Source organism: Lithobates pipiens, unplaced genomic scaffold (assembly GCF_037356315.1).
Source record: "Lithobates pipiens isolate NorthernLeopardFrog02 unplaced genomic scaffold, aLitPip1_a1.2 Scaffold_28, whole genome shotgun sequence".
NCBI lineage: Eukaryota > Metazoa > Chordata > Amphibia > Anura > Ranidae > Lithobates > Lithobates pipiens.
In genome coordinates, this window is record NW_027507789.1 from 17541500 (window position 1) to 17558155 (window position 16656).

Consider the following 16656-nt stretch of genomic DNA (forward strand, 5'->3'; position numbering starts at 1 on the left):
TGAGGCAAATGAGGCCTGTAGTTGTTTAGATGTTGTTCTGGGTTTTCTTATGACCTCCTAGATGATTCGTTGTTGTACTCTTGGAGTCATTTTGGTTGACCGGCCACTCCTGGTAAGGTTCACCACTGTTCCAAGTTTTCTCCATTTGTGGATAATGGCTCTCGCCGTGGTTCACTGGTGTCCCAAAGCTTTAGAAATGGCTTAGTAATCCTTTCCAGACTGATGCATGTCAATGACTTTGTTTCTCATCTGTTCTTAAATTTCATTCGATCACTACATGATGTACAATATATATATGTATAAATAAATATATATATATATATATATATATATATATATATATATATATATAATATCTATATGTATACTGGAAGATCCCTGTTCAATATGTAATGTAATCTCAGTAGTGAAGTCTGATTGGTTACAATGTGTGGCAGTGAGACCGTAAGGCTCAGCGCTGTATGGACGTCTTTACATCCTTTAAATCCTGAATAATAATAATAATAATAATACATGGAAAGTTCCCTTTTTATCTGTTGGATCTCTATGCTGTTTCTTGTCCTTGACTTTGGCTCTTATCAAAAAAAAATGATAATTGATATAAGAAAACACTTTTAATTGTCTATTTAACAAAGAAAAACAACAAAAATGGTGCAACTGAGGACACCATGTAAACCCAAAAATCCCCAGGACAATTATAAAAATAATAATAAATATAGATCAATAAAGCATAAAACTGATGATATTCAATATTAAAGCGGAGGTCCACCCTAAAGTGGACCTTCCGCTCATTGGAATCCTCCCCCCCTCCGGCGCCACAATTGGCACCTTTCAGGGGGGAGGGGGTGCAGGTACCTGTACAGTACAGGTATCTGCACCCACTTCTGGCGTAGATTCTGCAGAAGGTATGCCCCTTTCCGCAGAATCTACGCCCCTTTCCGAAAGTCCCCCGCTGCCTGCTGGGAAACACACGGATCCCAGAGACAGCAGGGACCATCCTTATTGCGCAGCGCGACTCGCGCATGCGCAGTAGGGAACCGGGAAATGAAGCTGAAAGGCTCCACTTCCTGATTCCCATACCCAAGATGGGGGCGGCAGCACCCGAGAGACGATCGAGAGATCGGCTTCGGGTGCCGACATCCCGGGCGCGCTGGGCGGGTAAGTGTCATTATTTTAAAAGTCAGCAGCTGCAGTATTTGAAGCTGCTGGCTTTTAAAAAAAAAAACGGCGAAACTCCCGGCGGACTCCCGCTTTAAATATAAGGCTGCTCCATCAAGAAACAGAGAGATCTCTGTAAAACAAACAAAAGAAGACAGGGGGAGCCACCAAAGTGCAGCATTATAGTACTTTATTGTATAAAAGACAATTAGAAACTTACACTGTGCCCATCAAACAGAAAAATCCCAGGCAGAGGTCACATGCTGGTAAGGACTTGCATTGTAGCGCTGCCGAGAAGAATTTTCTGTTTGATGGCGCAGTGTACTTTCCCCCCTGTAAATTGCCAATTGTCTTTTATACAATAAAGTTCTCTAATGCTGTACTTAGGTGACACCCCCTGTCTTTCTTTATTTAGCAAAGAGCAGCTTAAACAATAAGTTAAAGTATAACTAAAGGCAACACTTTTTTTAAGTTTTGGATAGAGTAAAGAGGAATTAGAACTCCTGTCAGGTCTTTTTTTTTTTTTTTTTTTTTGCTGTTTGTGCCACCATTAGGGAAATTCACCCTCTTTACTTGTCATGTTTACTGTTAACACTGGGAGTAAAAGTGAAAGAAAACCACAATTTTCGGGTTAGAGGGGGACACTAGTTCTGATGATAACCAGGGATTCCTTCCTGATTTGGCTATGAGACAGGAAGTGTATAGAAATCTTCAACATTAAATGTCTAGATTTACACCCATGTTATCATAACTCCCAATTTTTGAATATGGGAATGAGGTTATAGCCAGACCATTATTCCTAATTTCTATGGACAGCATACTGACAGGAATGGTACCAGCTGATTGGCAAAAAGCCTGCGTGGTACAAATATTCAAAAAAGGGTAGAGACATATTCCTGAAAATGACAGGCTTGCCAGTCTAACATCAATAGTATGTAAACTATTGGAGGGGATAATAAGGGGCTAAAGAAAACAATATAATTAGTAGTAATCATAATCAGCATGGATTTACGAAGGGTCGTTCTTGCCAAACAAATCTGTTAACATTCTATGAGGAAGTGAGCTGCCATCTAGATAAAGGTAGGCCTGTGGGTGTGATGTATCTGGATCTTGCAAAAGCATTAGATACGGTTCCCCACAAAGGCTTAATCTACAAACTGAGGTCTGTAGGCATGGACCATAGGGCTTGTTCATGGATAGAAAACTGGTTACAGGGGTCCAAAGGGTGGTTATAAATAATGTGTACTCAGACTCAAGTGGTAAATGGGGTACCCCAAGGCTCTGTCCTGGGAGCAATTCTGTTTAATTTTTTGCTGATGACACAAAAATAAGTAGGGCAATAACTTCACCTCAGGATATAGACATTTTACAAGAATAACTGAATAAAATAACGGGGTGGGCAACTACATGACAAATGAGGTTTAATGTTGAGAAATGTAAAGTGATACCCTTGGGGGCTAAAAACATAAACGCAAATTACTTAATAAAGGAACCTCTGAGGGAATCCAAGGTGAAGAAAGATCTGGAGGTCCTAGTAGATAACAGATTGAGCAATAGTATGTAATGTCAAGCTGCAGCAAGCAAAGACAGCAGACTATTAGCATGCATAAAAAAAGGAATTTACTCCAGAGATAAAACTATAATCCTGCCACTTTATAAAACTCTCGTTCGGCCACATCTGGAGTATTCCGTCCAGTTTTGGTCACCAGTCCTCAGGAAGGATGTGCTGGAACTGGAGAGAGTCCAGAGAAGGGCAACAAAACTAATAAGGGGACCTCAATTACGAGGAACGACTACATGCACTAAGTGTTTTCTCCCTAGAGAAGAGACGCTTCGAGAGGAGATATGATACCAATCTACAAATATCTCAATGGTGATCCCAGCGTAGGTAGGAAACTACTCAGTCTCAGGGAGTGTAAGAGGACACGGGGCCACACAACGAGAATGGAGGAAAAGCGGTTTAACCTTAAGCTAGATAGGGGGTTTTTCACTGTAAGGGCAATAAGAATGCGGAACTCTCTTCCACAATTGGTGGTGGCAGCAGGGAGTATTGATAGTTTTAAAAGACTCTTAGACGTGCATCTTAGTGAACACAACATACAGGGATTTGGAAAATGATTATCGACATTGACACACATACACCTTCACAGGATGAACTGGATGGACTAGTGTCTTTATTCAGCCTTACCTACTATGATGAGGGAAATCTATTAGCAAAAGTATGTGGGCATAGGACACACCCCCTGCCACGCCCCCTTAAAGGAGAGTTATCCAAAAAATGATTAGTTAAACACAGAAGTGCTTTTTTTTTACCACTATTCCTTTGTGAATGAATGAGTGACTTGTATTGCTACCTATGCGAGCTGAATTGCCTCAGGGTGCTTTTGCTGCTGGTGTCCATCTGCGGTATAGCGCAGTCCTTCACCCCGTGGAGTCCCGACATGCTTACAAACACATACAACATACACATATCTGGCCAATTTTTTTGACAGGATCTAGTTAGCCTACCAGCATGTCTTTGGGGTGTGGGGGCTGGGGTGCCCGGGGGGGGGGGGCCCACATGGGCACAGGGAGGCCATGCAGGCTCCAGGCAGATGGTGTTGTGGTTGGGATTTGAACCAGTGACCCTATTGCTGCTAGGTGAAAGTGCTAACCACTACACCACTGTGCTGCCCCCTCATAATGGCTTTTGAAATTGACAAATGCCGCAATTTAGAAATTGGATGAAAGGTTTAGCACTGGGAAACACTTTTTGAAAGATAAATAGTGCGTTTTTATACAACTATATAGATCAGACCATAATGAGGGACAAATGAGGGACAAATGAGGGGCAGAGGGACTTTGTTCCAAATCAGGGACAGTCCCTCAAAATCAGGGGCAGTTGAGAGCTATGCGTTAGAGTAAACCTGTTAAGAGACATAGAGTGGCAGCCATCACCATCCTTCTAAAAAGTCCCGTCTCTTTGGAGACTTCTATGACAAGCATGTGGCCAGTGAAGATAGACCTTGTGATAAATCACATCAGCAATCCCCGATATTGCTATACTAATGAAAATAAATGTAACACATGGAGATTTTTTGGTTTTATGTTTTATTTGCACCTAGAGCTACACGTACTAATTACATACGAACAGTTTTAATTACATAAAAGTCCATATTGTATGAACTTCTGCAAAGTGTTCCTTGATCTCTTCACTCTTCTGATTTCTGCAAAGATAAGATAAAAAAATAATTAGTTGGATGCTGTGCATTAAATACAGATAATCTGCAGTAGACTCTGCAGTTTTGTAGCTTTCTGTGGCATCTTGCTGCCATTAGCCTGATCATTGGTCTATGAGTGATCATTGAAAACCTCCCTGGTCACCTCCACCACCATGTAAGATGCCTAGACATCTCCCTTCTGCCACACAATGCCTAAAACAGCCTTTCTTAAATGTTTTAACACCAAGGAACCCTTCAAATAACTTTCTGGTCTTGAGAACCCTTGTCATGAATTATATATTCAGAGCTACAGTGGCATTAACGTGATGGCCACTGGGAAGGATGCCCCTTTATATTTGTGGTCAGTGCCGGGACAAGGTCATCCAGCATCCAGGGCAAAGATGCCAAACTGCGCCCCCCTTTCCCTTAGGGTTAGGGTCAGGGTGTCCCCTACCTCTGCAATAAACCATTGTGCCAGGGGCAGCCATCCCTCCTGCCCACCTCTTGTCCCGGCCCTGTTTGTGGTCATTGGGAAGAATCGCCCCTTACAGACATATGAGCCCAGAGGAAGGGACCACATAATTCCAAAGGATAGTATTTTCAGGATGAAGATGCTCTATGCATATGCTCTATGCATTTATACGCTACACATTTACGTATGACTGGAGAACACCAGAAAGCGCAAGTCTGAAGTCCTCACCTTGATAATTTCCCGACTCCTGACTCTGAGCTTGTTGACTTGAGACTCTGCGACGTCAGCACGTTCCTCGGCCTCCTCCAGCTCAAGTTGAGTCTTCCTAAATCGGGCCAGGTGGACGGTAGCCTGTTCCTCCTGGAATAATCATGAGCCACTTTTAGAATTTGTCTCTTCTCTATGTTTTTTATTACGTATCAGTGAGCATCAAAACAATTGTAGACTAGTCTCAGTATACTTACCACTTCCTCTGATTGTCTCTTGTAAGACTTGACTTTCATCTGTAACTTGTCAACCAAATCTTGGAGCCTCAACACGTTCTTCCTGTCCTCTTCAGACTGTGATATGTTAGATACAATTAGACATTTTAGGAAGTGAACTCATTTGCATGTTAAATTTAACCAGGTTTTTGTCAGAAGCCAGCAAATAAAATGTATTTGGCTTCTGGATTCTTTGAAATTTTATGTTAGGAAAAAAGCAACGTGTTCCAGAAATCACTTTTTCCTCTAAATTTTGTAGCTATTGTACTGTACGTTCTCTTGTTATCTACTTCAGTCTGTAAGTTTCCTACTAGTTTATCAATATCTGGTGATTAATTTTACAAACCTGGTATGACAGCTCCTTGACTCTCCTCTCGTACTTGCGCACGCCTTTGATGGCGTCTGAGCTTCTCCTCTGTTCAGCATCAAGTTCATTTTCCAACTCACGCACCTGTAGAGTAGCATGAAATTGAGTTTTAGGTCTAAATTATAATAAAATTACAAGTTTTAACCTTCTGTCAGTAATAAAATATTGGTTCTTACAGGAACAAGTAATTTAAGAAAACTTACTCTGGCCTCCAGTTTCTGAAGTTGCTTCTTGCCACCTTTCAGGGCCAGCTGCTCAGCCTCATCCAGACGATGTTGAAGGTCCTTCACTGACTGTTCAAGGTTCTTCTTCATCCTCTCAAGGTGAGCGCTGGTGTCCTGTTCTTTCTTCAGCTCTTCAGCCATCATGGCAGCCTATGTATTTAATAAATTTTAATTACAAAGACAAAATGTTAACTATTCAAGTGTTATGTCTGTTTTTGTTCTCTAAGACTTACATCAGTGATTGCTTTCTTTGCTTTTTCATCTGCATTCCTGGACTCTTGAATGGCTTCTTCCACTTCAGATTGCAGTTGTGAGACATCAGATTCAAGCTTCTTCTTTGTGTTGATAAGGCTGGTGTTCTGAAGGAAAAAATAACAAGCAATTATCACATCTATCACTGTGGATGAAGACTAAAACAAAAAGTCCAAGGAAACTATCTTCCTCACCTGGGTGTGAAGAAGTTGGACACGCTCCGTGACATCGATCAGCTCTTGCTCAGCCACCTTACGTGCACGATCTGTCTGTTCCAGGGCAGACCTCATCTCTTCAATTTCTGAAGTCAAGAGATTGGATCGTCTTTCAGAAATAGCCAGCTGTTCTTTAAGATCTTCGATTCCTCTAAGTGCATCATCAAGATGCAGTTGGGCATCCTAAATAGGTACAATGTGAAAGGTTAGCTTAATGGAAAACCTTATCGTTTCAGTTATTTCGGGCTAACTAGAATCTTCAGTAACTGTACCTTGAATTGTGCCTGAACATTCCTAAGTTGCTTTTGAGCCTCAGCTGCCTGTCGGTTGGCATGGCTGAGTTGGATCTCCATCTCATTGAGATCTCCCTCCATCTTCTTCTTCAGTCTCAGAGCATCATTCCTGCTTCTGATCTCAGAATCCAAGGAGCTCTGCAAGGATTCCAATGCTCGTTGGCTGTTCCTCTTAATCTGGTCTATCTCTTCATCTTTTTCAGCTATTTTCCTGTCAATCTCAGACTTAACCTGGGTCAGTTCAAGTTGTACGCGCAGAATTTTGGCCTCTTCATGCTCCAGAGATGCCTCTGCTTCTTCAAGAGCTGCTTGGAGGTCATACCTCTCCTGTTCAATCTGTTTCTTGGCCTTTTCCAACTCGTGAATGGTTTTTCCTGATTCTGAAATCTGTTCTGTCAGGTCTGAAATCTCCTCTGAAGAAAGTATTTTTAAAACAGAAAATTAAATTCAACAAGCGTGTAACTTCAGAAATTATATGAATTAGTTATTTAGAGAAAAATATGATGCTTTTGTAGCACCCTCCTAGATAAGTGCTAAAATGAGGAAGATTTGGTGACTGCAATTGCTGCGCTGGTAAATTTAGTCGTCCCTGTAATCGGTGCAGCTGCATGTGATTAGTTAGGTCTGCTCTATGTTTTAGCTGCTGTTGGTTTGCTTGTTTTGTCTGTTTTCCAGAGAGCAGGAGAATCTTCTGGAAAATAGGCATGGAGCAATGCAAAAAGCAGTATGAACATTTATACAGCCGTGGCATATCCCTGAGAAGGGTGGCCCTGAAACTTGCTGGGAGTCTATATAAATACTCTGAGACACAGAGCTGCTGTTTCTTTTCCTTCAGGAGAGGAACACATCTTGTAGGGCTTGTTGTCCTCCAGGGCAGCGCTGCCATGTGCTTGCTGTTTGTGAGGCCTTAGGTGGGCAACCTGAGAGCCTGGATGCTAAGTGCCCGTTCACACAGGGGCGACGCGACTTGCAGCGCGACTCACAGACGCGACCTGCACACGACTTCAGCAACGACTTGCAAAACGACTACTGTATAGAAGTTAATGCAAGTCGCCTGAAGTCGCTCCAAAAATAGTACAGGAACCTTTTTCTAAGTCGGAGCGACTTGAGTCGCTCCTATTAGAACGGTTCCATAGTACAGAACGGAGCGCGACTTGTCAGGCGGCTAAGTCGCCTGACAAGTCGCGGTAGTGTGAAAGGGCACTAAAGCTACAGAGAACTGACTTAAGGGTATCATCTGAAGATCTAGTGCGGTATAACAGGAGAAAGGTGTTGCATGGATGTTGGAATGAGGCAACCAATTTTCCCTGGACATTTGTGAGTACAGACTGTTGTGAGAGATCTTAGAGACTTATGAGCTGCTGCCATCACTCTGGTGCTAGAGAATCAGTTGTGTGTTTGTTTAAAGGGGCCACTGGCTGGGGTCCTGCAGAGCTCAGTCTACGTAGTTTGTTTGTGAAGGTACTCTACTCTTGTTGCATTAAAGAAAGAAGCTTTTGCTCTTTTAACTGCTTCTACTACAAAGCCAAGTCCATAGTTTGCTTGTACGAGGACTTCTGCTTTACAGAAAGGAGTTCACTGTTCTCAACATGTACACAGTTCTCTTTTTTTGGAATATCCTCCTCAGTTCCCTCAACCCTATCCCAACCCCTATCCCAGTTAATCCAAAAATAAAAACACCAAAAAAGAACACCCCTAGACTGGTCATTGAGGCAAAGAGTGACTGTGAAGGTGTGCCTGGGTGTGGGTCAATCTACTGGGAAAAGAACTTGGGTGATTTCCAGTGGCTCCATCAGGGGTAGCACTACACTTTTAAAATAAAGTATATGCTTACGTTGAAGATTCTTGTTTTCTCTCTTCAAGGTCTCCAATTGGTCTAATGCCTCTTCATATGAATTTTTCATCTTGAAAATTTCAGTGCTTAGAGACCTGCACTCTTTCTGAGAAGCTTCCAATTCAGCCTGAGTCTCCTCATACTTCTGTTTCCATTCAGCCAGCACCTGTTGAAATAAAAAAATGGAACATGGTCCTGAGATCCATATTTTTTGTTATAAACCGAGTATTGGTTGTAATAACCTCGTAATATTTAAATCATTTGATCCATTGTCAGAATTATTCCTTGATAATCATAGGGCACAACTAAAAAAAAAGTCTTCTATATCATAGACAAACCTTATCAAAGGACTTCTGTTTCTTATCCAGAGCAGCACATGCTGAATTGGAACGTTCTAAATCCACCATGAGATCCTCCACTTCACATTGAAGTCTCTGTTTAGTCTTTTCCAGAGAGGAACATTTGGAATTGACTGCCTCAATTTGTTCTTCAGCATCCTGGAGACGCTGGGCCAGCTTCTTCCTGTAATGCAGATTATAATAAGTTACATCAGTGTTTCTCAACTTTTTTTTCAGTCAAGGCACCCTTTAAAATTATAGACAATCTCAAGGCACCCTTTAAAATTATAGACAGTCTGTCAGGTCACCTGGGGCCAGGTGACAGATGCACACCGTTGGGGGCAGGAGTGCACCGCTAAGGTAGTGGACCCTACGGGTGGTTAAGGAAGGCAGGTCCACTGAAGCACCAACACGGATCCCACAGGGAGTTAGAGCATAAGATTCCCCAGGGTGCGGAGTCTAAGGCCGCGTACACACGGGCGGACTGTTCGCCCAACTTTGTCCGCTGAACAGTGTTTCAGCGGACAGTCCGCTCGTGTGTGGGCGTTCAGCGGACAGTTTCAGCGGACAGTTTGACGAACAAGGTTTTTCGGAAATTCCGAAAAACTGTCCGCTGAAACTTTGTTTGAGCGAACAGTCCGCCCGTGTGTAGGCTTGTTCGACAAACTAAGTTCCGCGCATGCTCAGAAAAGCTTAACACGCCGAAAGTTATAATGCAGTGTATAGGACGTCGTATTTTTCGTCCCGTCGTACGTGCCGTTCACGTCATCGCGCACGGTTTCAGCAAACTGTTCGTTCGTCGTGTGTGGCCATTGCCGTCCATGCTAATTTTGAGCGGACTGTTTGCCGAAACTGTTTGACGGACAAAGTTGGGCGAACAGTCCGCCCGTGTGTACGCGGCCTAAGAGCCAGCAGGTGTTCACCAGGGCCTCTAGTGGTGAGGATGGACTGCGCTGCAACTAGGTTCAGGTCGCAGGGATTTATTCTTCCAAAGCAAATACACTTTTGCCCACTGGTACTGACTAGTATACCAATGTTTCTCTTATCCCTCAATTTCTCTCCATCAATCAGCAAATGTCACCCCCAGTGCTGAGAAAGAGGAGCACAGGAGGGTCAAACAAGGAGGCAACAGACATCCTCCTTAACTGATGGTGTTATTGGTTGTTAGGATGCCAGTTTCTAGAAAGTCGTAAAGGGGCATAATGAAACTCCGCGGCTTTGTGCAACTAAAAGGCAGGCTTGATCCACCTACTGGATTGTATAAAATTTTTGATACATTTTTAGGCAGTTTACACACCTGAAGAAACCTCAAGGCACCCTGGTTGAAAAAGGCTGAGTTACATATAAACCAGTGATCTCTAAACTCCGTGCCGAGGGCTGGATGTGGCCCATGCTAGCCTTTATCCGGCCCTTAGGGCATTATTACTTTCAATGATATGAGGCACTATTCCTCCCACTGACACCAACAATGAGGCACCATTTCTTCCACTAATACCAATGATAGGGTAATATACCAATGATAGGAGGCCGTGTTTACCCTCACTGACCACAATCTGGCCCCTCTAAAGTCTGAAGGACAGTAAACTGGCCCTTTGTTTGAAAAGCTTTTAGACCCCCCTAATGTAAACCATCCATACCAATTTGCTGTTTTGTATGATTTTCTTAAGATAAATAATGCTAAATGAAATACAGTCGTTTGGGATTCATTCACTGAGCCTTGTTACATTATTTAACAATTATTATAAAAGCATTCTTAAGATTTAAAACTGTAGTTGGAAAGAACTAGGACACCTACTTGGCGTCTTCAAGTTCCTCTGTGCGCTGAATGGCATCTGTCTCATATTTTGTCCTCCACTGAGCGACTTCACTGTTGGCCTTGGACAATGAGCGTTGAAGCTCAGACTTAGCTTCCTGTTCCTCTTCAAATTGCTCCCTGAGCAAGTCACAGTCATGGCGAGCAGACTGAAGAGCATGAGCAAGGGCGTTCTTGGCCTATAGAAGTATGAAATAGCAAGGCTTGTGAGTGTTACTCTCATTTACAAGTTAGAGAACATTTCAGTAAAGATTATATCGTACCTTTGTCTCTTCCTCAAGCTGCCTCTTCAACTCTTCAACTTGTTGGGTGAAAGCCTGTTTGCCTCTGGAGAGTTGAGAGACCAAGGACTCTTTTTCTTCTACCTGGCGAGAGTATTCACCTGTTTGGAGAGAAAAAAATAAAAATAAAATTGGTATGGTGCTTCTCTTGCCGCGTACACACGATCAGATTGTCCGGCGTACTTAGTCCGCCGAAACGCATTTCAGCGGACAATCCGATCGTGTGTGGGCTTCAGCAGACTTTTCCAGCGTGAAGTCCGGTGGACTAAGAAAGTATTTTTTCACTCCAATCTTCCAGTCCCGTCGGACTTGGGTTTCAGCGGACAATACGTTTGTCAGTATGCTAGTACGGCGGACTAAGAATGACGCATTCTCAGAAGCAAGTACGAAAAAGGAAGCTATTGGCTACTGGCTATTAAACTTCCTTTTTCTAGTCCCGTCGTACTTGCTGTACGTCATCGCTCAAGCGAATGTCGGACTTTCTGTGTGTCCGTGTGTGGCCAAGGACGTTCGGTAGAAAGTCCGCCGGATTATCCGCCGGATTGTATGCCAGACAATTCGATCGTGTGTACGCGGCATCTGTGTGACAACTATTGCAGAAAAATGTTTCAAGGTAGATAAATACCAGTCTCTGTTTGAAGACGAGATTTTTGGGCGCTTAAGTCATTAATCACTCTTAAATGTTCTTCCTCTTTTGTTTTGATCTCAGAATATTGGTCCTCTAGAGTTCGGCACATCTTCTCCAAGTTTGCCTGTTAGGAAATCCAAGTAAATCTTTAGTACAGGGCAGTAACGAATTAATAAAACAAAGCTCCGTTATCAATTTGTGATTTTGTTGTGAGTTTTAAGTAGATTTTTCCAGTTTTCAACTACTTCACGCCATTAGGACGTAGCGGTACATCCATGGGTTGAAGTAGTTATACCAGCCAAACTATCAAACCATCCAATGGCTGGTGTCATAACAAATCACATGTGCAGCACCATAGCAGTTGTAGATTAAACAGAGGCAAAGATGGCAGCTTCCTTGGCTGAAAACGATAGGAGAGTTTACTTCCACTTTAAGCACCCCTCATTCCAAAGAGTGGTATTCAGGCTGCTTATATTCCAGGGAAAACAATGGTGCCCATAACAGTGCCTGTACTTGAAGGGGCCCCATTTTGTGCTGAAGGGAAAACGGGTTGTTATGTGTATGGCACAGGACTTGCGGCCTTCCAGCCATGGGAAAACTAACCTGAATGTCAGTTTGAATCAGAAGCATTGAGAATAGATTCACTCATCTGCATCATGGAGCCAGTGCTTTCTCACCTTACCTGCTTATCTTCACTAAAAGTTACAGTGATCTCATTGTTAACATACTTTTCCTCATATTGTATACAGCAGTGATGGAGAACCTTGGCACCCCAGATGTTTTGTAACTACATTTCCCATGATGCTCAACCACACTGAAGAGTGCATCAGCATCATGGGAAATGTAGTTTGAAAACATCTGGGGTGCCAAGGTTCACCATCACTGGTATACAGAATGTCTTACCTGAAATAAAAAAAGAAACCAAGCTTGCACTTACCTTTGATTTAGAGACAGTCTCCATGTTGCTGGCGAGGTCATCTATCTCCATCTTCATCTCACTCTTCTCCTTTTCCAGTTTCTGTTTGACCCTCTGAAGGTTGTCAACCTGTTCACTGAACTCTGCCATGCTATCAGCGTGCTTCTTCCGGAGAGTGGCAGCGGTGGCTTCGTGCTGCAAGGTGGCCTCCTCCAGGTCACGTCTCATCTTCTGGAATTCTGCCTCACGTTTCTTGTTCATCTCAATCTGAGCAGATGTTGCCCCTCCAGCTTCCTCCAGACGCTCGCTGATCTCTTCAAGCTCTCTGGCGTGGTCGGAGCGTTGTTTCTCAGCCTTGGCACGAGCTGCGCGCTCTGCCTCAATTTCTTCTTCAAGTTCTTCAATGCGGGCCTAAAGTTCACATAAGTTATTGTTTTCCTGTATATTTTTGATAACAGAAACACAAAATGATTTTTTGCATCATGCTCTTCAAGTTACCTGAAGTTCCTTAATCTTTTTCTGCAGCTGGGCAGCCAAGGCCTGTTCATCTTCAATCTTGCTCTGGAATTGGCTGATTTCAAAATCCTTCCTGTTTAAGCAAAAGTGTAATAGAGTTAAATACCTTCATCTATGGCAGTGCAAAGTGTGGCTCTTTGACTGCCTATATCCAGCCCTTGGGGCACTATTACTCCCACTGACACAAACAAGAAGGCACAATTGCTCCCACTGACACCAACAAGAAGGCACAATTGCTCCCACTGACACCAACAAGAAGGCACAATTGCTCCCACTGACACCAACAAGAAGGCACAATTGCTCCCACTGACACCAACAAGAAGGCACAATTGCTCCCACTGACACCAATGATGGGACACTATTCCTTTCACCCGCACCAATGATGGGAGGATGGGACACTATTTCTTCCCCTGATACCAATGATGAGGCACCATTCCTCCCACTGACACCAATGATGGAACACTGTTCCTCCCACTGACACCAATGATGGAACACTATTCCTCTCACTGGTACCAATGATGGGGCACTATTCCTCCTCCTGATACCAATGATGAGGCTCGATTTCTCCCACTAATACCAATAATAGGGCATTATTCCTCCCACTGGCCATAATGATGGAACACTGTTCCTCCCACTGACAGCAAAGATGGGGCACTATTCCTCCCACTGTAATGCAGGGCGCAGGGCGCCCACCTAATCCATGCGTCCAGAAACATGCAGGGCGACGGACACATGGATTCCAATGGGTTTTTTTTTTTTGAAGCACATGATTAGAGCCAGAGGTTCTAATAGGCTTTAAAAAGGGTGGGCCTCGGAGCGCAGAGCACTGCGCCCCGAGCCCACCCAGTTGTGTGACAATAGCGAATTAATATTTGCTATTGTCTTCCTGATTCTCCTCCCAGCCAATCAGGAAACGGGTCCTGAGACCCTTCTTGGCTGAGAGGAGAAGTGATCCTATTCGCTGCTGAGGAGGAGGAGGGAGGATACGCAGGGGAAGCTGATGTGAAGCACCTGGAGGAGGAAGTGCTGGCTGCCTGTGACCTAGATGGGGTAAGTGTGGGGCTTAGGACCGAATGGGGGGGGGGATTCCTGTGTCAGACCTGACCCCTGGCGGGTGAATTGTTTGCTGCCCCCCCCAAAAATATGCCACCAGCTGCCACTGAACACCATTCCTCCCACTGATACCAATGATGGGGGACTATTCCTCCCACTGACACCAATGGTGGGGCACTATTCCTCCCACTGACACCAATGATGGGGCACTATTCCTCCCACTGACACCAATGGTGGGGCACTATTCCTCCCACTGAAACCAATGAGGAGGTACTATTTCTCCCCCTAATACCAATAATAGGGCACATTTCCTGCCACTGACATTAATGATGGGACCCTATTCCTCCCACTGACACCAATGATGGGAATTGGGGAACTATTCCTCCCACTGACATTAATTATGGGACCCTATTCCTTCCCCTGATACCAATGATGAGGCACGATTCCTCCCACTGACACCAGTGTCTTACTTTTTAACTTTTTCATCCAGCTGTTGCCTGTCATTTTCCAGGTCCATCAAGGACTCCTGAGACAACTTCAAATCACCCTCCAGCTTCCTCTTTGCTCTTTCCATGTCCATGCGGAGCTTCTTTTCTTGTTCAAGAGATCCCTCCAGCTACAATATACAGTTAAATTAATAACTATATTAATACCCTATTATTATAGCACAAAAAAATTGATTTCTTTTTCTGTTTTATTTGCTCACATCATCCACTTGCTGCTCTAGCTTGGTCTTAGCTTTAGTCAGGGTGTTGACTTTGTCCTCTTCAGATTGAAGGTCATCCAAGGTCTGTTGGTGGGCTTCCTGAAGAGCCTTCTTCTCCTTGGTCAGCTTGGCAATGTTTTCATCAAGCACGGCCATTTCTTCAGTAAGGTTTTTCACCTACGTAGTACAGGAATGATAAGTTATTATGTAGCTGACATACAAGTTACACTCAGTAAGCAAATACCAGTGCCACCAATGTATCACGTCACATGTACTGGACTGGTTAAATAGTATACCTTGTTTTCTGTGGCATGCTTCTCTTTCTCTACTTTAGCCAGAGTCAACTCAAGATCATCAATGTCCTTTTTCAACTCAGAACATTCATCTTCAAGTTTCCTCTTCTTTGCTGTAAGCTCTGCATTTGATTCTTCTTCATCTTCCAGCCTCTCGTTAATCTCCTTGATTTTGGCTTCCAGTTGAATCTTGGCTTTGATAAGACCCTCACACCTTTCCTCTGCATCTGCAAGGTTCTCAGATTCCTGGGAAGTAGATTTAATTATAGGTATAAATTGCTTATTCATAGATTGTGTATCATGCATGTTTTTTTTTGGGGTGTTTGCGCCGATGTGCTAAGTACAAATGGTTAAACACTTACAGATGAAACTTGGAGCTGCAGGTCATTCTTCTCTTGAAGTATGGATACCATCTTCTCTTCAATCGCCTTCCTCTTGGCTTCTGACTTGGCCAGAGCTTCCTTTGTCTTCTCAAACTCTTCCTTCATGTTTGCCATTTCCTTCTCGGATTCAGCGCTCTTTAGGAGAGGCTTGATCTTGAAGTAGAGCTTCATCCATGGCCAATGCTTGACATTCATGAAGGAGCGGACATTGTACTGGATGCAGAAGACGGACTCTCTGGAAGGAAGGTGCAACCATCATTTGAATGAACCAGGGCCAGATCAACGTAGGGGCTATTGGAGCTGCAGCTCCAGGCCCCTACTTTAATATAGGCCCAGCAGGGTTGGACTGACCATTTGGGCACTGCCATTGTCCTACTGATGCCACCCACATCCTCAAATGCATTTTGAAAATAAATAAATAAATTGAAAAAAAATTTAATAAAAATATTTAAAAAAACTGCTGACACCATCCACTACTCTACTGACTCCATCCACTGCCCTACTGACACCCTTCCAAAGCATTGTGGGAAAAAAAAAAGTTAAATTGTAAAAAACTAAAATAAAAAAACTAAAATAAAAATGTAAACAATAAAAGATAGCAACAAATAATTAAAAAATTTAAAAATGTGAGCTCATTCACACGGGTTCTACTGTACATACAGTGTGAATGAGCAGTTTGGTTAAAATACTTAATTTGTTATAATAAAAAAATTGTTTGTGTTTAATTTTATTTATTAACCATAAAAATGGCCCTCCAAAATCCTCAGCACCAGGCCCATGATGCTCATAATCTGGCCCTGGAATGAACATTTCATAATTGTTTTATAAGAAATTTTGAAATTAAAGTACCTCCTCTCCATCATTTTTTGGAACTCAACTCTCATGAGGTATCCTCTGCACATGGCCTGAGTACGAGTAATCAGTTGTGCCAACTTATCATCTCGCATCTCCTCAAGAGTACCCAGTAGACCAGCTTTGAAGAACACCTAGAAATCATAGAATTTAATATAAAACTTGTGCATCGTTTTTTTTGTTGAGTTAAACATTGTAAATCACACTGATACGAAAGTGTACCTTAGTGTGCCCAAATTTGTATTGCGTTTGGTCAACATCGATGGATGCAAGAAGCTTCTCGGAGGCCTTCTTGCTGTCAATAAACTGGCCTTCTGGGATGGCACTTGCATTCAGGATTTTGTAACTGTATTATTGAATAGGTAAACAAATTTAAATAT

The 16656-nt window shown here is 43.1% G+C and overlaps 1 protein-coding gene across 1 annotated transcript in view; it reads right to left on the reverse strand.

Annotated features, from left to right (window-relative positions):
- Positions 1-4229: 4229 nt before the first annotated feature.
- The window catches only part of LOC143934966 (uncharacterized), a 131428-nt gene continuing 119001 nt past the window's right edge, over positions 4230-16656 (reverse strand). The window contains 21 exon segments of the mRNA XM_077458511.1: positions 4230-4364; positions 5059-5190; positions 5295-5390; positions 5659-5763; positions 5883-6053; positions 6137-6262; positions 6350-6553; positions 6643-7076; positions 8498-8663; positions 8836-9019; positions 10631-10827; positions 10912-11030; positions 11555-11681; positions 12495-12884; positions 12972-13062; positions 14513-14658; positions 14749-14925; positions 15045-15287; positions 15404-15659; positions 16274-16410; positions 16499-16622. Of these exon segments, the coding sequence (XP_077314637.1) occupies positions 4350-4364; positions 5059-5190; positions 5295-5390; positions 5659-5763; positions 5883-6053; positions 6137-6262; positions 6350-6553; positions 6643-7076; positions 8498-8663; positions 8836-9019; positions 10631-10827; positions 10912-11030; positions 11555-11681; positions 12495-12884; positions 12972-13062; positions 14513-14658; positions 14749-14925; positions 15045-15287; positions 15404-15659; positions 16274-16410; positions 16499-16622 (3640 nt within the window). The 3' untranslated portion in view covers positions 4230-4349.